This window comes from Sparassis crispa (assembly GCF_003851025.1).
Source record: "Sparassis crispa DNA, contig_000004F, whole genome shotgun sequence".
Taxonomy (NCBI): Eukaryota; Fungi; Basidiomycota; class Agaricomycetes; order Polyporales; family Sparassidaceae; genus Sparassis; species Sparassis crispa.
Genome location: NW_020939751.1, coordinates 395773 through 419506, shown reverse-complemented (window position 1 = coordinate 419506; position 23734 = coordinate 395773). Strand labels below are relative to the sequence as shown.

General features: G+C 56.7%; 10 protein-coding genes and 1 non-coding gene across 11 annotated transcripts; 5 read left to right on the top strand and 6 right to left on the bottom strand.

The window, feature by feature from the left end:
* Window positions 1-1126: 1126 nt before the first annotated feature.
* Window positions 1127-3110, bottom strand: SCP_0501440 (hypothetical protein; the record flags this gene model as incomplete). Its single annotated transcript, XM_027758209.1, has 7 exons — window positions 1127-1475; window positions 1528-1759; window positions 1810-1876; window positions 1924-2591; window positions 2644-2703; window positions 2750-2838; window positions 2887-3110. 7 exons carry the CDS (start codon window positions 3108-3110, stop codon window positions 1127-1129), a joined length of 1689 nt encoding a protein of 562 aa, XP_027614010.1.
* A 464-nt stretch (window positions 3111-3574) lies between these two features.
* Window positions 3575-3685, top strand: SCP_r0501430 (the record flags this gene model as incomplete). Its single annotated transcript, XR_003546573.1, has 1 exon — window positions 3575-3685. It is a non-coding gene; the product is annotated as a 5S ribosomal RNA (ribosomal RNA).
* Window positions 3686-3839: 154 nt separating this feature from the next.
* On the bottom strand, window positions 3840-7019 carry SCP_0501420 (hypothetical protein; the record flags this gene model as incomplete). Its single annotated transcript, XM_027758208.1, has 6 exons — window positions 3840-3906; window positions 4179-4560; window positions 4620-4832; window positions 4890-5099; window positions 5173-5229; window positions 6404-7019. 6 exons carry the CDS (start codon window positions 7017-7019, stop codon window positions 3840-3842), a joined length of 1545 nt encoding a protein of 514 aa, XP_027614009.1.
* Window positions 7020-8529: 1510 nt separating this feature from the next.
* SCP_0501410 (hypothetical protein) lies at window positions 8530-8913 on the top strand (the record flags this gene model as incomplete). Its single annotated transcript, XM_027758207.1, has 1 exon — window positions 8530-8913. The coding sequence occupies one exon, from the start codon at window positions 8530-8532 to the stop codon at window positions 8911-8913; it is 384 nt and encodes a 127-aa protein (XP_027614008.1).
* Window positions 8914-9226: 313 nt separating this feature from the next.
* SCP_0501400 (hypothetical protein) lies at window positions 9227-11475 on the top strand (the record flags this gene model as incomplete). Its single annotated transcript, XM_027758206.1, has 3 exons — window positions 9227-9364; window positions 9422-9745; window positions 9853-11475. 3 exons carry the CDS (start codon window positions 9227-9229, stop codon window positions 11473-11475), a joined length of 2085 nt encoding a protein of 694 aa, XP_027614007.1.
* Window positions 11476-12394: 919 nt separating this feature from the next.
* SCP_0501390 (hypothetical protein) lies at window positions 12395-12807 on the bottom strand (the record flags this gene model as incomplete). Its single annotated transcript, XM_027758205.1, has 2 exons — window positions 12395-12425; window positions 12500-12807. The coding sequence occupies 2 exons, from the start codon at window positions 12805-12807 to the stop codon at window positions 12395-12397; spliced, it is 339 nt and encodes a 112-aa protein (XP_027614006.1).
* A 133-nt stretch (window positions 12808-12940) lies between these two features.
* On the bottom strand, window positions 12941-14041 carry SCP_0501380 (hypothetical protein; the record flags this gene model as incomplete). The annotated part of the gene is made up of 1 exon (XM_027758204.1): window positions 12941-14041. The coding sequence occupies one exon, from the start codon at window positions 14039-14041 to the stop codon at window positions 12941-12943; it is 1101 nt and encodes a 366-aa protein (XP_027614005.1).
* A 772-nt stretch (window positions 14042-14813) lies between these two features.
* On the top strand, window positions 14814-16702 carry SCP_0501370 (hypothetical protein; the record flags this gene model as incomplete). Its single annotated transcript, XM_027758203.1, has 5 exons — window positions 14814-15249; window positions 15310-15523; window positions 15827-16324; window positions 16401-16504; window positions 16569-16702. 5 exons carry the CDS (start codon window positions 14814-14816, stop codon window positions 16700-16702), a joined length of 1386 nt encoding a protein of 461 aa, XP_027614004.1.
* Window positions 16703-17061: 359 nt separating this feature from the next.
* Window positions 17062-18348, bottom strand: SCP_0501360 (hypothetical protein; the record flags this gene model as incomplete). The annotated part of the gene is made up of 1 exon (XM_027758202.1): window positions 17062-18348. One exon carries the CDS (start codon window positions 18346-18348, stop codon window positions 17062-17064), a length of 1287 nt encoding a protein of 428 aa, XP_027614003.1.
* Window positions 18349-19582: 1234 nt separating this feature from the next.
* On the top strand, window positions 19583-20670 carry SCP_0501350 (hypothetical protein; the record flags this gene model as incomplete). Its single annotated transcript, XM_027758201.1, has 3 exons — window positions 19583-19618; window positions 19670-19742; window positions 19988-20670. The coding sequence occupies 3 exons, from the start codon at window positions 19583-19585 to the stop codon at window positions 20668-20670; spliced, it is 792 nt and encodes a 263-aa protein (XP_027614002.1).
* A 390-nt stretch (window positions 20671-21060) lies between these two features.
* Window positions 21061-23469, bottom strand: SCP_0501340 (Glucoamylase; the record flags this gene model as incomplete). Its single annotated transcript, XM_027758200.1, has 11 exons — window positions 21061-21206; window positions 21270-21365; window positions 21420-21870; window positions 21929-22204; window positions 22252-22411; window positions 22466-22610; window positions 22658-22934; window positions 22986-23081; window positions 23163-23215; window positions 23281-23334; window positions 23430-23469. 11 exons carry the CDS (start codon window positions 23467-23469, stop codon window positions 21061-21063), a joined length of 1794 nt encoding a protein of 597 aa, XP_027614001.1.
* Between the last annotated feature and the right edge of the window lie 265 nt (window positions 23470-23734).

Sequence of the window (23734 nt, the reverse complement as noted above, 5' to 3'; positions counted from 1 at the left end):
CTTGCCCCAGAGTCGTTGGAAGGCCTCTGAAGGAGTCCTCGGATATTTGTCGTTAATGTCTGTGATCTCTCGCCTCTTGTCATCCACGTAACAGAGGGTTGGATGCATCGCGCACTGCCTCGGATTTTGTTACAGCTCTCAATATCGAACATCGGCACGCATACATGATGACGTTGCGGAACACGCAGAAGAACTTTCTTCTCTACTTCGCTCAAGGCTCTCTGTCTGCATTCATGCTTATTTAGACCATATGATCTCATACAACTGCTGTGTATATGTCGCAAGCTCACCACCATGCATCTGATTAATATGGGCTCTGTTGGCAAGGACGGCTTGCGCATGGATGATATTACTAGCATTCCTCCCGAGCTCGCTCCGTTCGTGGATATCTTCGGAGGCCAGAAGGTTCACATTGACAAGCTTTGACCCCTCGCAGGACGCATCTACTTGGTGCATGAGCAACTGGATCAGTGCCCTGATGCCCATCGCTGTCAGAATCATGCTAGACACTATGGGTACAGGGAGTCAAGTAGGATTGACCTTCGTGGATTACAAAATTGGGAGCGGTCCTAGTCCTGGGCAGTCTGTCCTGGTCCTAGTGGCGAAGAGACAACCTGGAAGCAGGAGTATTGCTTTTCTAATCATCAGAATGAAGAGGAATGAAGTGTTGTCGTCTACATAGTTCCGCGTGGCTAGTGCTGGCCGCCCGCTCCTGCGTGGCGCATACTGCAAGTTCACGTCGTCCAGTTCGTCTTACTCTTTAATTCGCTTCAATCGCCTGGACTTCAGGACCTCTTGTTCTTCTTGTACATATTTCTTGCATTGTCATCGATCTGAATCGAATTCTGAACCAAACTCCGAAACGTCAACGTACGATTAACGTGCAGGCGCACCGCAATATTCACAAAGGACACCAGGCCACTTGAATGGGCCGCAGTATGGCAGTAAAATCAACGGAACTGAAAGTCAAAGCAAGAACAACTTTTATACACAAGGGGCCAAAGCATAGCGATCGACTGCGTGCGCGGATCAGCTACAATGTTAACATCGACGTAGTCGGACAGTATCCATCTCCCTTCCACCAAGAGGGGGTGTTGATGTGTTGTATCCTCTCAAGGCGCCGCTTTCACGGCCGAAAATTGCTGGACGCGTACGAGCTCCGGTCATCTTGGTGGTACGCAACGGGGTCTGCCTGGAACGGGTTTTCAAGGTCTGGACGATATGGACCGTGCAGATCCTGTTGGTATTGTTTCATCTCGAGGTCACCCGATGACAGTGTCGCGGTCGAGGGGTCGTCGAGCTGCTTGTACGACTGGATCTTACCGCTCGGGAAAAGGCCCTCGGCCTGCTTCTTGGCGCGCTTGCGCTTGCATCGGATGCAGCAGCGCCAAGTTATGAGTCCGGCGACGATCAGGACGAATATGAGGCAGCCGACGAATATTTCGGGCCACCGACTGAGGATCATCTCCTCATAACTACGGCCGCAGCATTAATATCGAAACGCGAAGTGGAGAAACATAAGCGTACGCTTTTTTCTTCTCCTCCTTGGATTCGGGTGAATGCTGCATCTGGGAGGACGACACTAGCCACTGAGACGAGCTACTTGTGGCATCGACGCCATTCATGCGCGCTGTCACAAAGTCTTGGTGAGCCTGCGACAGGTTTGTGGTGGAAAGGAGCTGAATGAACGGGTTTCCGAGGTCCTGCGACGTGTTTTCGACGAAGTTTCCGTAGTCAAAGAGCGCGTACACATTGCGCACTATGCCATCGTTCAGAAAGAGGTGAAGTAGCGATCGTTCAGACACCCACTAAATCCCATCCCGAGAATGATGTCGTACTCTCCTAGCAGACTGAAAGCAGACGTGATAGGTTGGAACTAGGGGACGTCAGCGCACGAACGCGAGCAGGACGTGTGATACCTACCGTGCCAACACAGACGGGTTGTCCGAGCGAGTTAACCATGTCAAAGTCGCTGCTCGACGTGTCTAGTGGGTGCACAGGGTAATCCTGCCCGCCAAACTTGAAACTGATGTTCAGCATCTGTTCGCACGGGATAGTCCACACGCCCGCGTTCTCGTTGTACTCGGCGCCCTGCACTCTGCCATAGATCATGTCCGACATCGCACGCGGCACCTGCGGGAACGTATATCCGGAGTCGAAGACGACCACGAGCTGCCCCTTAGGCGCTTTAGGCACGATCGACTTCACTTCCATCGGCTGGCCGTCGGGCCCAATCACACCGTTCACGTCGGTGTAGATCTGCCAGTGCTGGTCCTGGTCCGTGAGCTTGTGCGTCTTCTCGACCGTCAGTTTCTGCATATTGGCAGTGTCCTCGTATCCGGGCGCGATTTCTGAGATGGTTAGCAGACCGTGCGAGGGGCTGGACGACACGCCCTCGCGGCCGAGCGTAATGGTGAGATAGTTGGAGGACGAGACATTTTGCGAGAAGATGCGGTTGAGGAAATTGTCGCCGCGAGAGTTGCCGACCCTGGAACGGATGACAGAGCCTGAGTTGGGACCCAAGCCAATGAGACCTTCAAAGCCTTCCGCCTCAATGTTGACGGAAAAAGATGAGGTGTTCGCCACCAGCACTGTGGGTCGAGATTCAGCTTGAGAAAATCGAACATGGGAGCGCACACGCACGGTATGCCTGGTCATCCACGGTGAAATTTCCGAATTGGAGAGTAGCAGTGTTTATGTCGCCTGGCGACGATTCAGCAAACACGGCGGCACGATGCATGGCACGTACCACCAGCGTTTCCAACTGCATAGGACAAAGTCGCAGAAATTCCGAGGTCAGTGGTGCTAGGAACGCTGCCTGCGACCCACAAGTCGGAACTGCTCCAGTGTCAATTCAGGACACGCGACAACAAGCCAACCACGCACCTTCCGGTATCTAAAAGAACGGGAACTTCTCTGCCCCCAATGGTGATATTGACGATGTACTCTGAGTTTTGTGTGTTCGACACGGGCAAGATAGTGTCGTTATTAGCCCGAGAAATTAAGCTGCCAGAGCGCTCGGCGACCGTCCGGACGCGTACAGGAAAATGTAGGGCATCTACAGAACGACAGAGGAGGTAGAGGAGAACGATAGGAAGGACAGACCACATACGATCATAAACGAGTGGAATGGAATAAAAAGAGTGTAAGGATTGCGAAGGACAGAGTCCAGCGGTGGTGGAAGTCTCGGACAGATAGCAGTATGCGTTGCCATTCCCGGCAACCGACTTCATTTACGCCAATCTGCTTCCGCGCCGTGGTCGTCAGGACGCCGTTGCATATCCTAGTTCACTCAGTTCTGATATCCCAAATTATTTCACGACCACATTTCATGTAGTGAGATTCGACGAAATCTTTCCGCAGAGATGAATTATGTGAAAAGTAATAAAGGAGCACAGATAGCGGTGGTGAATTCACTCGGCGGGCAATCTTCGGTACCGTGCGCGCACGGTTCCTGTGGCGCCCTAACCCTAGGACGTTCATGACCTAACCCCACTTACTCCACACGCCGAGACTAGATTGCAAAGTTTTCCATCAACCCTTCATAAGAATATTACATACGATCAGTATATCCACGGCCATAGGACTTCGAAAGCACCGCATCCCGTCTGATCTGCGCAGTTAACCGGAGTGCCGCCCAGTTAGTACCACGGTGGGGGACCACGCGGGAATCCTGGGTGCTGTGGTTTTCCTATTTTTCTCTGTCTAACTTCTCGATACGTTTACCTAACTACTGCTCGTTTTTCCTAGACACATAAATATGCAGCTATTCAGCCGGCAGTAAATATTAAATGTATTTACCATACATCGAACAAAGGTCTTAGTACACTACTAGTATACTATAGCTGGACTGGAGACTCTTCGCACAGACCAGATTGAATGAGGAACATGTCAAGCAGTCTCATGCTGCATAGTATCTCACATGTGACAAAGCAATAGTGGTGGAAAGGCTTAGAAGCACTCTTGATGGACAAAAGACTCCACCGCACAAATTGGGGTCACCACCGACAGTATCCGAAAAACAGCCACGGAGAAAACTCACGGACACGCACGAAAACGCAGGGGCAAATTTCACGCAGAGCAACGAAATGAGACGCACGGACCCCAACCGCGGACACCTCACATCACATACCCGTAAACACCAGATTGTCATCCTGGTCAAACTTGAGCATCCGCACCAAATTTCGCTCCTCAACCTCGGCAGGTCTATCGTCGCCGTCTTGGGTGACGATCCAGGCCTCACAAATCTTGCTCCATGCCTGCCCAGCCGCCCGCCCTCACTCATGACCATGATCCTCTGGCCCGCCTCATCTGGCGACACGGGCCAGAGGTACTTCAGGGGGATGACGAGAAACGTCTCGGAGGGCTCGCGCGGGCTCAGCATACTGACGCGCGTGGTAGCGTGGCTCCTGTACACAGCTAGAACCGCGCCACGCGCGCCTTCGAGCCTGCCGCGCCAGAACCCAGGCGTGCTCCGGTCTGCCCAAGAGTTGCCAATCCGTACGTACATCCCTCTGGCGGAGCAGATGCCGTCCGAGAGCAGCCAGCCTTCGTCGAGCACTGCGGTTAGCCGTCAGCCGTCAGCAAGAGGAGTGCCCATACTTGGAAGTAGGACAAACCGAACGGTCGTGGTGATCGCGATCTAACTGGACCAGGGTCGGCGACTGCGAAAGAGTCGATGTCGAGCATAGACTCCGGACGCGTGCCAGAGACATCCACCACCTCCTTCACCTCGGGCTTGGCAGCGAGCCAGGGTGAACCCGCCGCAAATGCGGCGATAGGAATGATCGCCTCGCCCAGGTAATCATATTCCTCCTCTTTTTTCTTAACTTCTAGACGGCAACGAACGTCGGCACACTGAGACGCGGCGGTCAAACGACCAAACATACCTGGCCTCGCGACTTCGAACTCGCGCAGGCCCGCCTTGTTAGCTTCCCACCACGAGAGCGCGTCGGAGCCGCAGTCGCGCTTCGCGACCCAGCGCGGCTTCCACCGCTCGCCCGTCTCGGGGTCGATGCCGGGGGGCTGCACGAGGAACCCCTCCTCAAAGATGGTGTCCGCCTCCCGGGGCATTCTCGCTCGTCGAGGCCCGCTGTCAACTGGGAGAGCACGGAGTGTTGGAGTGAGTGTCTGTAGCAAAGTAGCGCGTATCCGTGTGGAGCTGACTCGCACATGGTGCCATGTCCATCCCTTGGAGGGCCAGAAGGACACCTTCTCCCGCGGCTCCGTCTGTTTGAGGGAGATCACGTGACCGCGTCAGGCTGGAGCATGGAGCATGGGTCGGATTCAATTGGCGCCTACAACCGGAGCCAGCACCACAAGCGACGAGTAAGATAGTTAGAATCATTGTAGTACAGGTCATCAACGGCCTTCTTTGCAATTGAAAGGCACATTAGAGAGTTAGGCCACCGGGAGCGCACACATCCACAGGCGCAGCTGGGCGCACCGGACAGCACACCGTCTGTGCAACGTCGGCAACAGCGACACACAGTCTAGCAATGACTGCCAGAGCACTCGAGTGTCGCATCGCCGCTTTTGACTGTCCGTGCTTGCTCAAAGGGGAGAGAACGACTGACAGCGAATCCCGTACGCTGCCGTTAGCGCCGAAGTCCACATTGCATTACGCATTAGAGTAGTTTCTTACAGCATAACAAAAACTTACAAGCAGCGCTACTTCCTCACGGAAGCCTCCAGTCGACCCATCGACAGTATACTCGGCCGGCGCACAACATGTACCCCTGCGGTGAGCACCACAAAAGATAGAAAACAGACCGCCGAACATGGCGGCACTTCTGCAAAGACTGCGCGCGCGTTTGTAGGTCATAGGCCGACAGATATGGGTGGTTGTCAGAGTTCTCACCGCTGCCAGTGGGCCTGAGAAACGCGGAAAGCGCATACGATATGGCCAGGTCTGACGTGAGACACCGAGCACGCGCGTACCACGCCCCATACAAACGCCAGCCAGCATTCAAAAACAAGCGGACACAAGGCGAGCCCAGGACGTGCACCACCCGCACCTCAATATGTACGCCGGGACGCACGGAGGGACGGGCGAGCCCGAGATGCTCCCACACCCCCCAGATCATCCGCCTTGGCCGTCCGTTCATTAATGCGAGCACACACACACGACGTCAGACGCGCACCAGGCTGTTAGAACGGCGTCCGAGGATGGTGCGGGCTAACCACGGTTTCGACGTGCGCAGGAACCCTGGGAGACTCGAAGTCACACCGTCCGAGCGCCGAGCGATGCGGCCAAGAACAGAACAAGGACACTACCCACACGCCCTGCGCGCCAACCGCCCATGGAAAGAACACGCACCGTGGAGGGCATGAAGTGCAAGAATAGATTCGCGAGAGAAAGATTCTATGGGAGCGCAGATCGCACGGACGCGGCGACACCCACCGTTGTTACCGCGGGGACGAGGTTCGACCGCCGGCGGCCGGGTGGAAGTAGCTTTTAAACTTTGCCCTTGCCCGCAGGCGTGGATGCGGCGCAGACCAGGAATCTTCGCACGGCATTGTTCTTTTTTGTTCTGGAGTATGGACTCGCCGGCGGTCAGGCCTTCAGGTCGAACCTGCGCATCGCGTCGAGCAGGAGGATGTCCCTGTTTCGCGAGAGAAACGGAGAAGCGAGTGGGGAACCGAGCGGGGAAGAGGGGAGGAAGGCGAGAAGGTCGGCTACGTGGAGACGAGCGCGCCGATGGCGGCAGACGCGTCTTCCAGCTCCTCGTCGGGCTCCCGCTGCGAGCCGCCAGTGCAGCGTGCATATCACGCCGGGACACACCATGACGTTCGCGACGAAGTTGCCAGAACGAGGACGACCAGCGGACGACGGCGAGGTGTCCATTCAGCGAGAGAAAGATATGCACGTATGTCACCCGTTCGCCGACCAGGACCTGCGAGCGTGCCCCAGTATGTGGATCCGAGAGATACTGTACGGCGGGGCTGATGGCAGATGGCGCAGAACGTGAAGTTGCCGCAAGCACGCCGCACGCATACGGATCTCGGTCGCACCACATGCGGGGACGCGCCGGAGATCCCGTCGGTGGTGTCGTGGATACTTGCCAGTGCAACGTCTCTCGCTGTGCTGCTGCTGCTCTTCATGCTTCTGCGAGGATGATCGCCATGATATGGCCTGCATACCCTTCGTGGCGCGTACCACGTGTATACTGTTCGCTCGATAAGATCATCTGATAAGCAGGACCTTCCGAGTTCACCCGAGGGGACCTCCCAAGGAGGATCTTCGCGGAGTAACATCGGGGATCGCTGCCCTGCGGGGGTTCCGGGGAGAACGCGATTGCCAAATCCACCTCCCTCCGGTGGCGCAGAGTGGCAGAGGAATCAGGATATGGACGCGGTGGGACGACCTCCTGTGGTCATACGGCTGCAGCCAGGCACGGAGCGTAGGAAATAACGCGACCTGGACGCTGTCGCGCACCACGGACTCGACCTCGGGATGCCTTGGATACACGCACTGGTCGTCATGGCGGGCCGGCACTGGCGAGAGAGGAGGGTGCAGCTAGCTGCAGGAGTGGGACGACTCCGTGCGTCGGGGGACGTCATGACGAGATGCGCACGCGAGATAGAGAGTCTGGCTTTGCGCAAAAGGTTGCGCAAGGTGTTATCTCGAGAGCCTGGGCGGGCCACCGCTGATCACATTCGCGATAGAACGCGTGTCGTCACCTCTTCTTCCGCCGCGCTCACCTTGGGGTACTGTATTATTCTGTGGCGAGACGCGCGAAGAAATGGCGTGTCCAAAGCCTGCGCCGTCACTCGTGCGCGTGAGTTTCCGGAACGCTGGCCAGGACGTGGAGAGCGTTCGCACACCTGTTTCATCGCCAATTTGCGAATATCGCAGGGTCCCCACACGGGGATTACAAAAATTGACTGGTGGCAAGGGTTCGGAATGGGGAGGCGGTGGAAGCGGTGGAGGACGATCTCGTCCGGTGTAGGGTGTGTGGTCCTTTCATCTCCGAGTAGCATCCCTCGACACGTTTCCATCGCACGTACCTATAGTACTTCTGAGCTGGCAAGTACATACTGAGAAGATCCGGCTTGGGGTGCGTACACAAGACGCCTCAAAATTTGTAACGCGTCTGAGCCGACGCTGGAATGGTCTTGTCAGATAAATCTGGGAAGACGATCAATCTTATCTTATCAGTGGATGGCCCCTGGATACCTCGATGTCATTTCCAACGTTTGAGAGCAACGTGGCCCACACCCGCGGGCGCTCGGACGTAACACGCTAAAGTCCCCCGACTGATGTCACAGTGAAATAAGAATGCGATAACGGCAGGAGTCCATGTCCAGAACACTTGAAATTGGGGGGAGGCGGCCGTGTGGTCAGCGAGCAAGAAGCATGTGGAATGTTTTTTTTCTGGCGAGGTATATATTTTTTTTCCAAGATGAAGGACTTTTCAAGCATTGTTTCGAGAGGATCCGGAGATCGGGACGAGGAGCGGAACGGAAGGCACGGGCTTACGTGAGTGACGGACCGAAAAGCGTCGGAGACGTCGAGCATGGTACGAAATGGCGAAACAAATGATCCATTATTTTATCTCTCTGCGTGGCTCTGGAGCAACCGCAGAAGGCGATAGACAGCAATCGAGCGTTCTGAGCACTCTCCAGGTCAGACCAGACGAGTCGACCGCGCCCGCAGCGCACGGCGCCCATCTCTCTCTCATCTGCCACGCATTGAAACGTTCAAGGAACGCCCCATCATCTCCAGGCGCGGGGTTCATCGCTCTGCGGGGAACAGCTTTTTCTCTCGCGATCTCCGCAACCTTCCGTCCTCTCTCCTTCCACCACCACCACCACCACCCGCTGCACACCCACTCGCCGCACTCCCACCCACGCAGACACGCCGTGCACGCCGTCGTCGCTTCATCTGACATCGCGAGCCCCACCGGATAATCCACGGCTCCCCAAGAACAAGCCGCGTCTGCTTCGCCGTCTTCTCTGAATTCTCCATCGCGAACGCCAGCCGCAGCGAGCTTCTACCGCATCGGACATCCGCTCTCACTGCCGTGCACACCGCAGGCCAGCTGCTCCCGCGACCGTGCCCACACACGTCGTCCGTCTGCCTGGGCCCGATCGCACACTGAGGTCATTCGCGTCGACTCAGTTGCTTCTTTCGTGAGTACTAGTGCCTGTGATTCCCGCCCCTCTGATATCTGATACTAATACCCCTGTTTCCCCGCTGCCTCCCCCTCTGCTTCTCCGCCTCATGCATCCCAGCTCTACTGCACCCATGGACGTCGCCGCACAGTCCCCGCCGCCCCCACCGCATGAGAAGGTGGTCGCGAGGCCGTACAAGTGCCCGTACCCGCTCTGCGGCCGTGCCTTCAGCCGCCTCGAGCATCAGGTATGTCGTGCAGTGCCCGTTTGTGCGTGCAGCACCGTCTCACGTACGTCTTACCAGACCCGTCATATTCGGACACACACTGGCGAGAAACCGTTCGAGTGCACGTTCCGCGGCTGCGAGAAGCGCTTCTCACGCTCCGACGAGCTCACGCGCCACTCGCGCATACACAACAACCACAACCACGATAACAACTCCTCCGCACCGAGCGGGAGCGGGACCAGGACCAAGGCGAAGGCGAAGGTCGAGCATGACGTCGAGGATAGCATGGAAGTGGAGGTCCCCCGGGCGAGTGGGAGGAGCGACGTCGAACTGGAGAGAGCGCGAGATTCGAACTTTAGAGTGCAGAAGAAGGCGAGGAGTCGAGCGAACAGCGATGACGAGGTGAGTGGTGGTCCTCGTGACGGCGATTGCGCTCGGCGTGAGGGGCCTGGGTTGCGCATCGCCTCCGGCTTCTGTCCGTGATCATCGCTGATACCTTGCACGTCTAGGATGAATCGTATGGGAGGCCCACAGCGCTGTACCCATCCGACATGCAAGCTGTGGAGCAGCCAATGTACGCCATGAGACGCATACGCTCCGCCGACCATTCCTTCCCATTATCGGCGAACCCGAACGCCTTCACGACTCTGTCCAGTGTCGCCGTGGAAGAGCTTTATGCGCTAGAGCGGACGGAAGCCCTTCGGAGAGCCGAGTACGAGCTTCGTCACACAGAGGCCCTCAGGCGGGCCGAGTACGAGGCGCGACATGCGGAAATGTTATCGCTCCACGGGAGACTGTCCAAGAGCGCATCGACGACTCCGATAACGACGCCATTCTACCCCACATCGCATGGCGATGACGGAGGTTACTTCGGGACCTCGAGGGAGCGGGAGCGGGTCTACGACGATGACCAGCCCATCGAGATGCGCAGCGGACACCGTGAACGGCGTATGAGTGCCTCGTCAACACGGCGGGAGCAGCACACGCACGTGCCTGGGCATGTCGTCGATGCAGCATACCCCCACCTGCGCCATAGTCAAGCGCATCCCCACCCTCACGGTTCGTGGAGCCACCCGTACCACCATCCCGCACATGCGCCCCCTGCCCCACATCGCCACGCCCACGTCACTCACGAAGACTCGCCGTCTCCCATCAGTTCCGATTCCGACTCTCTGCAGGCGGCACACTCCCCGCTGAACGGCCTCGCCACGGCGGTGCAGACGCCCTACGTGAAGCCGCCCGCCGCCGAGTTCTCGTTCACACCGTCTACGAGCCCCTTCCTCGGCGGGCTGCGCACGCTCAATATCCACTCGGGCGCGCCCTCGCGCGCACCCTCGCCCTTCCGGCTGCCGCCGCCCGGCCTCGACCCCCTCGAGGACTTCAGCATGTACGAGGCGCGCATGCGCGAGCGCAGGACGAGCATCGCCGGGAGCCCGCCGTCGGGCGGCATCAGCGGGCGCATGGCGAAGCGCGGCAGCGCGGGCGACCTCGTGGCGTACGCGCCCTTCGGCGGCGACCACCACGCGCTCGCGCACTCCGCGAGCACGGGCTCCGGCTTCCAGGTGCCGTACGCGGGCGAGCGCACGCTGCCCCCGCTGCCGACGCCGCAGCTGTCGAGCGGGCCGAGCAGCAGCGGCAGCAGCCCGCGCAGCCACACGCACCCGCTCGCGGTCGGGAGCGCGTCGAGCTCGCGCGCGCCGTCGCCGCAGGCACGCCTGGCGCACCCCGTGCGCGAGCCGAACCCGGGCCCGGCGCACCATCACCACCTCGCGCACTCGGTGCGCGTCGCGTTCGGGATGACGCCGATCCACCCGCGCGGCGGGGCGGGCAAGAATCCCCCGCCGCCGCCGGCGCACTACGCGCACGACATGGCGCCGCCACCGGATTTCGCCTCTGCGGCATCTGTGCCCGGGTCGCGCTCGTGCTCGCCGCCGATTACACTTCCGCCGATCAAGCTCCGCTCGTCGCCGTCGTCGCCGACGCGGCGTGCGGCGTCGGAGGGTGTTGCGGAGGCGTCTGTGGAGAAGACGAACCTCGAGCGGGGGAAGGTCGAGTTGCCTGGGTTTAGCGAGCTCGCTGCGGCCAGCGGGTATCGCAGGCCTTCGGTTACTGCTGTGGAGGCGTCGCCGTAGTGGAGCCTCGTCGGGCGTAGGCCGAGCATCACCACCGTGGTTTGGTGGCATCGGGCCTTTTTTCTCTCTCTCTCTCTGTTTGTCCTAGTTCACTGTTCTAGTGCGCCGTAAGTCGTGAGATACCCGTACTTGTCAGCATCCTATCCCATCTCATCTCATCTCGCTATCTCACTATAGAATGCCCCCCGCTCTTCAGCCAGCCAGACATGGACTCGGATTTGATATAGACGAATAGACCGAACGGCATGCATATATGCGCACGTAAACTAATTCGTTGCCTACCCCTACCTACCTACCTGCCTGCCGTCGCACATTGTATTTTCGACGACCGCCCCTCGATGATTTGTTATTGTGCCCCAGTTTTATAGACTGTTCGTACGCGCTGCGGTTAGATAGAATGCGCTAATACTTAGAAGTAAACTTGTATTTATCCCCCCGTCCCTTGAGGTCCTGGAAGTTGGCTGCTCGCGTGACTGGGTCGCTCTCGCTGACCTGGGTTCGATGGCAGATTCGGTGTGTACGCACGAGCCCCGAGCCTGTAGGCGTTATAATGCACCTAGAGTATCTTGCAGCCTCCGCTTCGCGGTGCGGTAGTGAGTTTTGCCGGTTCAAGGCAGGTCGTGGTACGCATATGACAGTGATTCCTGCAGCCTTCCGGCCTCCCGGTCGCTGAGAGTCGGGGAACATGTTCCTCTGAGGGGAATGTGTCGGTCAAACGTCACGAAAAGACGCAGAGGTACGAACCAAACGACGATCGCCATCCCGGCTTTGCGACACAGCCACATCTGCGTTCTGCAATGCGCATGTTGGCGGTGGGGGCAGGCGGCGGCAGACCCGGTCGAACATTGTCCTCTTCACGCCTCAGCGGCGCGGAACAGAAGGCCCGTACGAACACCTCCTCCATTTGCATTGATATCGCCTAGAGCGACGTATCTACAACAATAACACACCTACGAGCGATCAGAAATTCAGAATGGACGTAATGGAGACCCATTACAGAACAGGGGGACGACAACGCACGGACCTGGACAGTAGCGGTGACGGCAACGACGCGGATATACATATCACGCCCTGCGCATGCGCTCCCCGGACCGTCGACAAACGCAAAGGTGCGATCCATTTCCGCTGTATTGTCCGAAGCAAGAAGCGTGGCGCAAGCGCGAGCGCGAAAGGGCTGGACGAGGCTGGACGGGGCGGTGAAGTCAAAGGTCGAACCTTGGGGAGCATGTTCCCGGACGACGGGCTGCGCTCCCACCACACGCTCGGGGGATCCTGGCGCGCCGCGCGTGCCCCGCAGCGGGGGCGAGGAGGGGCGCGAACGCGCCTCGACATAGCGGCAACCCGAGGCGAATTTGACAGAACAGAACACATCACCTCTCCGCATCTGCAGGGCTACCCGCCTCGCGGGGCCGGGGATACTCCATCTCTGTATCTCGCCGGTCGAACACGGAGAGGGATTGGAAAATCACCGCGTACTCGTGCTCGCACTCGCACCTGCGCTGGCACGCATCGCGGCGAGCTCCGCGAGGAGCCGGGCGCGCTCGGTAAGGAGCGCGAGGGTGTGCTGTGCGGGGGAGGTGTGCCGCGTGAGCACGAAGCCTGCCCCGCGCCCCACTGAGGGGTGCCGTGGGGTCGGGGTCAGCGCGGGACGGGGCGGAGTGGGCCCGCGGGGCGAGTGGGAGCGCTGTTTCCGCCGGCTGGCCTCGAAGGACTGGATCTCGCTGGCGTCGTCGACGGGGGCGATGTAGCCGGTGTGCCGCACGGTGCGGGGTGGCGCTGGTGCGTGGGTGTCTAAGGAGCAGTTGCAGTAGGATGTCTGCGAGTCGTCGAGGTCCGAGGTGAAGGAGGCGTCTCCTGGCAGACCGAGGTCGCGAAGGAACGAGCGGTCTTCCACTTCATGGATGCATCGCGGGCGGGGACGCGACGGCGGGCTGGGCGGGCGCGGGTCTGGCAGAGTGTGTACGGTGGAGAACCCGAACAGGTCGAGTTCGGGGAGAGACATGGACACTGGGGCATCGGATGTGACCGACATGACCGTCGTGTCCGACTCCGCGGGGGCTGAGCGCGTCATGGACAAGTTCGAGTGGATGCTGTTCGTCACCGTCGAGTGCGTGGAAGGCGAGGGCGCGCGCGGGCTGTGCCTGCGGAAAGGTGTAGGATTCGCTTGCAAGTCCTCTGGTGCGTGCGGGAGGAGCCCCGTGAGTTTGCCAAGCCAGCAGAGCAGCTCACCTACATAGACGACCTCGTCCCAGTCGCCCGCAGCGAGCTTGCGGGGGTCAACGTCGCTGAGGCCGACGTCCATGCGGAGGATGTCGTTCTCGAGGACGCCGAGAAAGACTTTCATCGCCTCGACTTTGGCGGGAAAATCGCGGGAGGCGCGGACAGCGGCAGGTATGGGGAGGCGGAGGCCGTTGATGGACTCGAGGATGGCGAGGAGAAGGGAGGGGGTAAGGTCCTGTGGGGTCTCGAGCGTGATGGGGATGAGGATCTTCACCAGGAGCGAGTTGAGCGTGGAGACGAGGGTACCTTCGGTAGTAGAATTTTCGGATAGGTTTTTGCTGCCCATGGTGACCTCGAGATGAGCAGGCCTGTATGCAGAAGACAGGGATGAAATTATCTCAGGTAATAATCCATAAGAAAGTTGGCAATCGATTTATACGAGTGATTCGTGACAGGCTGTTCAGGGCGAAGGTCGTGAGTTATCGGGGCAACTTTCAAAACAATAGCTGAACGGTAAAAAAAACTGAATTCTGGGATGAACAAAGGGAGGTACCATAACCTTCGACGGGATGGCGACGAGAGGGAACACGGATAGTTTAGCTGCGCCATATTGGAGAGGGTGGTAGAAACTTAGTTCTGAGGCCAGAATATATGTCCAGTTGTACAGCACGAGCAAGTAGGCCCGGTCGGTAAGTGTTTGAACACACGATAACTCACATTCTCTAGTTGCTCTCTAGGGATCGAATATTCGGTGGTTGGGTAATCAAGAGATACTGCTATTCAAGCAGTCACTACAACAACTGCTAGCGAAACGTTAGTAATTCATCTACTGTAGTAAGGCAAAAGATACTTACGGAGCCGACCACTGGACGATACGCAGGTGGCGGCCAACTTGAACTGTCGCGCGCTTGTCACTGACGCGTGTGGTGACATCGTGTCACACAACGTGATGACCGGCGTCTAGCGCGAGCGTACACCTTCAAGGACTGTGACCGTGTCTGAAAATTCTGGAGATTCCCCTCAGGTATTAGCTGGGTAGTTTGAGCTTCGCGCTGAATTTCCACCTTCTCCTTGGCCCGGGCACTGGTGACTTGAAGTCTGTCCTCTTGCAAGGCGTGATGGCAACTCTGGAGTATGTCGAAATACCATCCTACGCGACCCGGCTGCACTCCAATGTTCCCAATCATGATATCCGCCCTGCTACCAAGATCGTGACGTCTCTCCCTCATCCAGAACGTGCTACCGTCAGCTTATCCTCTCCTCCGACCTCCCAGCCAGGCTCCCCCTCTGTCTTCAACATGCCGCAGATGCTCCTTTCGTCTGCTCTACAGCTCCCCGCAAATGTACCAGCGACCCCCCGCAATACCGGGAATGCAAGCCGCCTCATAACCACCCGCGATCCGCTGTCTATTCCCATTACAACCGTCAACTTCAAGCGCTTCGTCGCAAAGGCTGGGCCGGTTTTCTGGCTGCAAGACCGCTTTGAGGAGATCCTCATGTGGAAGAAGGGGTGGAAGTATACGCTAGTATGGATGGCTGCCTACGCATTCCTGTGTATGTATTCCGTCCGTCGAGCAAAAGTGATTTTGCCCTCGTTGACTCGTCGATGCTTAGGCTGTTTTCCTCGCATGATACTTCTGCTCCCCCATGTAGCCCTGCTAAGCGTGTTGCTCGCCACTCATCCATCCCTTCGTAATCCATCGACCTGTGATGATCTGGACGATGATGTTGCTAATGGCATCGCTTCTTCGATGCCACCTCAAAGCGGTGAAGGTAGTGTCGCCTGGCTCGCGAATATGCAAGCTATCCAGAACTTCATGGGTGCTTAGTGAGTGTTAACCCGTCTTCAGCATTCATTCCTGTAGGATATGTAAGGTGTAGGCTTGTTATGCTTGTCTAACGCATAGAGATTGGTAAGGTCATAAGCTCTTCCAAGCTGCGACGGTATCTGTTTCTGCGGCAATCTACGTGCGTCGACTGGGTTGGGGGAAACGCAAAGTTTCCCTTATTTAATTTGACGACTGTCCCTGTTTTCACCATGAACCCCCCCGGCGGGCTTCAATGACTTACTGGCTTTCTCTTGCAATTCTCCTGCCATGGTCGAGCAAATACTCACAGCAAACACACATAGCTCCGACGTCTACGACTTCCTCCTTCCCGCTGTTCCACATCTCACGCACGGCACGCCCTACACACCGATCCTCCTCTCCCTCACGGTCATCTCGATTCTCCTCGTCCTCCCACTCGTGGCGTTCCTCCCCCTGCGCCCGACATGCCTCACCCTCGGCATCGCACCCTTCCTCGTCACGCACCCCCTCACACGCACCCTCCTCCCCGGGTTCCGCGGCGCCCTAGTGCGCCTGGACGCGCGCGCCGTTCGCGCGGCAGATGACGACCGGCTGCAGGATCGCCACTGGCGCGCAGAGATGCGCGAGGTCGAGCTGTGGGAGAACGAGCGCTGGCGTCCCGCCTCGAGCTCCAGCACGGGTGCGGGCGCGGCGGAGGACGGGGGCGCAGGCGCGAACGCGGGGTGGGGTAAGGCGAACTTGCGGCCCGCGGAGCGCCGCGCATGGACGCGCGGGCGCGACGGGTGGAGCGGGGTCGCGGACGACGGGAGCGGGGACGTCAGGTCAGGTTCTTCCTTTTTTCCTCTTTTTGTTTTTTGTTTTTTTGGGGGGGCTGAGCTGATGCGGGCTCCGCTGTAGCAGCAACCTGACGTTTTCGCTGTCGGACGGGTGGTTCTTTGTCGAGACGGAGGACTGGCGGCCGGATGTCGAGGGCTCGTGGATCGAGACTGGGTCGGATGGTAGTGAGTGGCGCTGTTCGGCATTCATGGTCTGTGGCGCCGCGGCTGATTTTGTTGATCGGAGCAGACGGGTGGGTGTATACGAATGACTCGTGGCAGGACCCGCATCCCACGCCTGTGGAAGAATGGCGCGCGCAGAGGTTGACAAGACGGCGCCGGTGGACGCGGAGGATCTATTACGACCCCGCCTCGGCTGTATGACCATCGAACTGCGTCGCTCATTGTAAAGATGTAAATCACTTATTCGACTTGAGTTGTTGATAACTTCATCTGGGTAACTGTCGCTGCGCCGCAATAACAAATTATATTTGCATACATGTATGTTTCCTCACCATATTGTGAGAAATGTCGGATCTTGAAGGCAGAGTCTGCAAGAAATGAGCACTAGCAGTGTGGGGAGAGCTAGTTTAGTAAATATCAAGGGGGGTTCCATTATTATGACGGTATGTGGAGGTGGTACATGCTAGCAAACAAATCAGATTCGACAATAGCACTGACAGAATAACCAAGAACGACTCACATAAGAAAACCGAATACATTCATGACAGGCCACCTATCAATCAGAGAATTTGGGGGAAAGAGCCCACAACTTCCTCAGCAGGAGAACGAGCTTGATAGCACGCCACTAGCAGACAAGATTTCTCGGCCAAAAGTATCGGAAAAGAGTCTCCAACCGCATCCACTACCTGGCGTGCCCACACATGGAACTTGACACCCTGCTCATGGTACGCGTAAGAGCTCCGTATACGCAACGTAAATTTGACTCCCGGATGCTCGCGGGCCAGTCGAGCAAACTGGTCATCGAACCGGTTCCACCGAAGAAGAGGTAGCTGGGCGCAATCCAGTAACATACAATCAATCTGGATCTCACGAAGACTCTCGTGAGAGGCACCGATACTAGACAGGGCGCTGTGTGCCCACTGCGACTGCGGAGTAAACCATGTGTCGATCAAAACACCATTCATGTGTAAGGAAACCAATTCCTTGTTGCATGAGAAGTCGAGGAAATCGCTTGGCATCGTATCCTTCGCCAAGAAATTCCTGCTCGAGGCTGAGAAAGTGGCGTGTTCGAGGGAAAGACCTGAGGTATGAAGCAGCGCACGTACGCAACGTGTCTGGCTGGGGAAACATGTGATCTCGAGCCGCCGAGGAGAAAGTTTGAATGGGCTCTTCGATAACAGGTTACCGACAATAGGGGAAGTGAGTGATGTCGAAAGGGCGTCTATTTGGATCAACGTCTCTGAGGATGGAATCATGGTGGTGAAGGGGATATTGTCTAGCCACACGCAGACATCGGGGTCGGAGAAGTTGAAGAGGGTTCGTCTATCGCCTACCTGCACCAGGTGTAGATGGAGCTCGGAGAGCTTGGGAAACGCGTGGAGAACATCGACGAAGAGTGGGGCATCGAATTTGCAGTCCATGAAGGACAATGTCCTGACTCCGGGAAAAGACGCCTGAATGTCTAGCTTGGATTGCATCGACAGTTCGAGAGCGCTGAAGTTCTTCAGGGTTAGATGGTGAACCCTATCCAGCGCTGACGGGGGCTTGGGGAGAATTAACTCCAAGTCTGCCCTCCTTGGACTACCCTTCCTCCGTACTGCACGCTGGTCCACCGAGAGGTGACGCACGTATGACGAGACAGCAGGAGACGCCTTGAGCAGCCTATAGAAGAGGTCATGCATTGCAGGATCGTCGAGGGAGATGGTATTGAACAGATGAAAGCGACTTGTCGAGAGCAACATACGGGAAGCCAGACTGCAGGCCGCGAGGACGTGCGGGTCATCCCAGAGATGGTCCAGGACGTTGTCAAAAATCTCGATGGGCAACGCAGGCGGCGAAGGCTCCATGGCCCTAATCTGGTACTCGGCTGCAAGGTTCAGGTTCACACTGCCAGTGGGCATTGGAAGGGGGAAAACGTACCGTAGTTACTTGTGAAAACCTGGCGCGATACCCCACTGCAATGTGTCTGACTTTATAAATGTGACGATGTGAAATCCGGGGAAATATTTGAGGTGCGTGAAACGCTCATCCTGGTCCATTGACAATGCAAAACGCCTAGTACATGTGCGGAACATAGATGGTCGAGCCATTGCTGGCTTAGAGCAGCTTAGAGCGCACTATGAGGCAGGCACACCACGTGGATAGACAGATCCAGGATGTATTGAGAGCGCTGAGCTGTTCATCAACGCCTGCCAAATGCGGACGGGTCTGGGACTTCTTCCGTGATCTCGGACTCGGTGTTGCTCGGCATGCGAAATTATCCCTTCTTTCGTACATATAAATCGCATCTCTGACATGTGGCGGTGTCTGGCAGAGCACCCACCACGCCAGAGGGTTTTCTCCTGCTCATTGTATTGAGCGCGTGACCTATCGCCGAAGGAATAGGAACATTACTAACGCTCACTTATCATGACTTAGCTAGATTGCATTCCCCGCAGAGCTCGACGCATTCTGTGGCCTACCAACGATCCAGAATTAGAGCAAGCCGGACCATGGAGAGGTCGAACTAGAAGACAAGACTCGACGGACGTTCTTGATGACAGGATCGCACATTCCCTTGCCTTGTGACTGCCCGACCTGCGTACCATGTCAACTATATATATAGAGGACGTGCGCGAGGGCGATGAAAGTGAGGAAGACATTGTGCATCGCAACATCGCGAATTTGCAGTTTAAGGCGCATCGGTTTACTCTCTTGCCGAATAGAAATGGCTTCGCCACCTTACAGTAGAGTTCGACAGAAAGTTAAGTAGTTACTGTCCTGGAATGTGCTGCATATCTCATATGTCTCCCTAACGTGCCGAATATCACATTACGGGTCCACTCCGAGGATGGATCTGTTTTATCCCAGTTGTCGGAACCCGTGGTCTCCGCTTATGGTCGGTTGGTGCCTTATGGAACGATGCTCGCTGTTTGCATCTGCTCAGGAAATCCCGTAACCCGGGAGTAATACTGCCCTGCTGGCCAGCCGGAAAGAGCTTACCGAGTCGACATCGCGGATAGGAGGTGGACCGACTTCCCCATAGACCTTGTCGGAGATCAGATATTGGTCTGGGATACAACACAGGATCATGCCGTGCGGATGAATATACCGCAGGATCCCGGTACTCCGATGCAGGCAAGCAAATCCAAAGAGTACAACCAGCTTCTCGTTGTTGAGTTATCTCAGCCTTCTGCTACTGCCTTTGTTTTTCTAGATGCGCATACGATTGCACTGGCGGGCTTCCTATCAGCAGCTTTCGGTATGAACAGCGCACTGCTGGAAGTTTTTCGATTGATGGCTCTGGAACACCCAAGACATTCTCACAAGGAAATCACCCTGGAGAGTTCCAGTCTATCACCTGCAATCTGGCACATAAAGCCTCGTCTGAGGCGAGCAATCTCGTAGTTCACTGCCACGAGGCATGACGCGTCTGAGTGTCTTCCACTGTGACCCACTGACCGGTCAGCTTGAGGTCCGTCAGTTGCACTGGGTGACAATCTGTAGGCACTGGTTCCTTGGAGTTGCAGTCTGAGCCTACGACGGACGACCCGAAGGGTTTGATTGACGTATTCACCTACCACCTCTCCCACATTCGCACGTTTGCGGTATACGCGTCACGAACCCTTCTTGCTTATACAGGGAACCGTCTCCTTGCAGCTGCAGATCCTCTTCCGTGTGACTATTCATCGGACGATGAGGACCAGAAGGGACCTCCGCCGCGTCTGCACATCTTTGACTTCTCGCAGCCTCTCCTCGAGTTACTGTTTCGGTTGGATGAGGAGCAACGTGACGCCCTCTCCACCCACATCGTCTCGAGGAACGTATCGGCGCAAGTGCGAGTTGTCTCCCGCAAGTACGTGACTGTACCCACCGCGTGGGATGAGCCGGAGATCGACGCCGAGTACCTATGGCCTACGGCCTGCCCACCCGAATGGCAGGGGCATCTCGTGGAGCTGTACGAGCGCGATCAAGCCAGACGTGAGGGTGAGAGTCCTATACCAGCGTTTGAATACGACGAAGGCCCCGTGGAGCACCGTGATGCAGTGTCGTTTGGCTACGTGCAGACCCGCCTTCAGTTTACAGAGAACATCGACATTGAGCGTATCGCGATTACGAGCTGTGGGGTTGTTGAGGTCCCTGGGCCGATGAATGACGGATGGGTCTTCTATTTCGATGAGGCTGATTAGGGCACGATGGTCGACCCGGGAATTGCAGGGTGATCGCTTTCGCATACACCTGGTCGAGTCTGTACAGTGTGACTTCCGTTTCAGATGCAGGAAGGGTCTTCAAGTTCAGTGTCAGTATTTGGGAAGTCGATGAGTGATCATGCATTGTACAATGTTTGTTCGGACACAAGACCTTTGAATGAACGATAATTCACCTGCCATCCACACAACTTGGCATTCATGGAGAGATTCTCCATTCATGATAACTGACATTCATACTCAACTGGTCAGAGAATGCGGTCACGTTAGTGCAGTGTAAGACATTTGATGCTATGTAAATACAAGTTGTGCGGAATCAAAGATTGTACCAGTATTAGGGTATACCGGATCACAAGTCTAAAGAGATCTCAGTTAATGCCAGCTATCATTTTGCGTAGTACTTCCACTCGCAGGCGTTGTGAGAGAATTGTTCGGGTCGCCCTCCCATGTGATGTCGCTTCCGTCCATGGCAATGTACTTGTATTGGATCGCAGTACTTGGTGGAAGGTACACGGTGACTGAGAGAAAAAGTGATGTGGGTTGAGCGAAAGCAGGCACACGCAAAAAATGTCGGAACATACTGCTCCAGGTGGGATAGTTTGCGGAAGACATGAGGGGAGCACTGCTGGGCGACCAGTTGCCAAGAGCAGCCACGGAGCCAACAATGTAGACATTTTCTGTGGCACCATATCAGAATCATACCGTACGGGAAGGAAAGGTGCTGAACGTACGTCCATAATACGTGTCGTATGTGACAGTGAACGTTACAGCCACACCGCTTGCGCACGTCGACGGCACCTGCAGACCTGCCGCGCCCCAGCTGCCGTACGTTGTCCCAGCCTCAGCAGCGAATGCGCTCAGCGCAGACGCGTAGCTCCACGTCAGGTCGATTGCGCTGAGAGCAGTACCGTTGTTCTTGTTGTACTGCTCCGACAAGGCGCCTCCAGACGGTGTATACTGAGCATTGATCTCGATGAATCCATCGGCAAAAGTTCTGATTGCGCTCGTGAGCGTGGTGTAGGTGGACGAGCTAGAAGAGTAGTTGCCCGTAGCGACGCCCGAGTCGAACTGCTGGAAGAATGCAAGAGACGTGCTCGTCACCTCCAGCGAGCCCTGTGATGCCCACACGGTGAGCGCGTCGTATAATTGCTCCGCGACCGCGAACGTGCAAAGGTACCACGGCTATATAAGAGTGTCAGTCAAACCAGGCTACATGAGCAATGCATGCGATAGCACGCACGTTTCCACCCTGGTAGACATCCTCAGGATATCGTCCCGTGGCAACCGCCGCGTCTGAGGCGATACCGCTGTTGATGGAGTAGATGGATCGGAACGAATCCACATACACCTTCAGATTAGCCAGCGCCTTATCGGAGCACGGCTGGAACGTTATCGCGTCACACCCTGCACTCGGGTCGAATGTGTGGACCGACGTCAACACGGTGTTCGAGTCGATCCCAGACCTGCCTCCCCCAGTGTTGGCAGTCATGTGTCGGCCGGTCGGGTTCCAATACGACTGCACGTCGGTCAGCGGCGCATGTATACAACCTCGCTACAACGCACCTGCAAGAAGCAAAGCAGGTCCCCCGCTTGCGTGTCGTAGTTGCTTATGACGGACGTCTGTCCGATCGTGTTTGCTAAAGTGGCTCCCTGACGCAGAGCGCGGTGCTGCACTGCCGTGGTGAAGAATGAAGACGAGTCAATCTCTTCCCACAGGTCGAAGCTGAGATTCAGAAGTTAGACGGAAGCTCATACTCAGCTGCAATCAAATACATACGTTGAAAAGTTCCAATTGCCAGCGACATAATTCAGATCGAGCTGGATGATCGGCCAGAGCGTGTTGTTCACGTACGTCGTGTTTCCATTTGCGATGTGCCAGTTGGCGTAAGTTATCATGGCCGTCGAGCGAAGCGCAGGGCCATCTGCGACGCCTCAGCATGTATGCGTTCTGGAGCATACAAGAACGTACCCCTCTGAGGGCGACCCCACGATCCCTCAAATGCTGTCTCATTGATGTAGAACTTCGGCTCACCAAGACCGCCAGAGCTGACCGTTCCACTAGGATTCGTGACCTGCTGCAGCGTCGCCTCGGCCTCAACGAAGTCGTCAATAAGGCTCCTCAGCGTCGTGTCCTCGCCGGAAATGAACTGGTCAATGAGCACTTGGAATGTCAGCGAGGAGTCGCGGGTCCAGGTGTAGAGGTAGTCTGGGTTTTCCGTGCTCGGACTCGCGATGACGATGCCGGGCTGTCCGTACGCTGTCAGCAGTGGGTATTTGCTCGTGAAATCAACACGCACATACGCGCCAGATGACAGCGAGCCATCTGGGCCGATGTTGGCGAGCACTCCGGCCTTCGCGATGGGCGACTCGGTGCTGATGTACGAGCTGACCGACTGAGAGACGGTGCGAGCGATGAGCCCAAGCACGGAAACAAGCGTGAGACGCATTGTCGAGAAGGGGAGAAATGAGCGTACACTGGTGGCGAAGAACCCTGGGCGGATAGCTTTTATGCTGGCCCATGTGGAGGCTGCGTCGTGCGAGCATTACGACCGTCAGCCGGTCAGCCCATATGCTTCCGAAGCGATCTGTCACCCGCCATATGAATGTTCCGCGCGTTCGATCCCAGTTTTACCGCCATCGGTCCATCTAAGCCATAAGCTCAGTGCGAAGGGTATGATTGGAATGGCGGACAGCATAACGAGCCCTCCGCCGGGCGAGGGACACGTGCGGGCCGTTACTACCTTCAAACCCGCCCTCACACAAGGACATAATCTCCATCATAGGGAAGACCGAAGGAGAGACGGCATCGAATTGTCCGTCACGCCTATATAGGTGCACATTCGTTGCTAGTAAGTAGTGAGAACCCGCTGAACGTTTTGATTTTCTACTGATCGGGGCGTCAGATCTAACCTGAACCCTCCTGCTAAAATACCGTGACCTGGTCCGATCAACTGTTGGCATGAACATGGCTGCATTTACTCCTTCAAAGCTTCAAGCTTCAGTGCGGACGGCGTTCTCCAATAATGCTACAGAATCGAACCGCGCA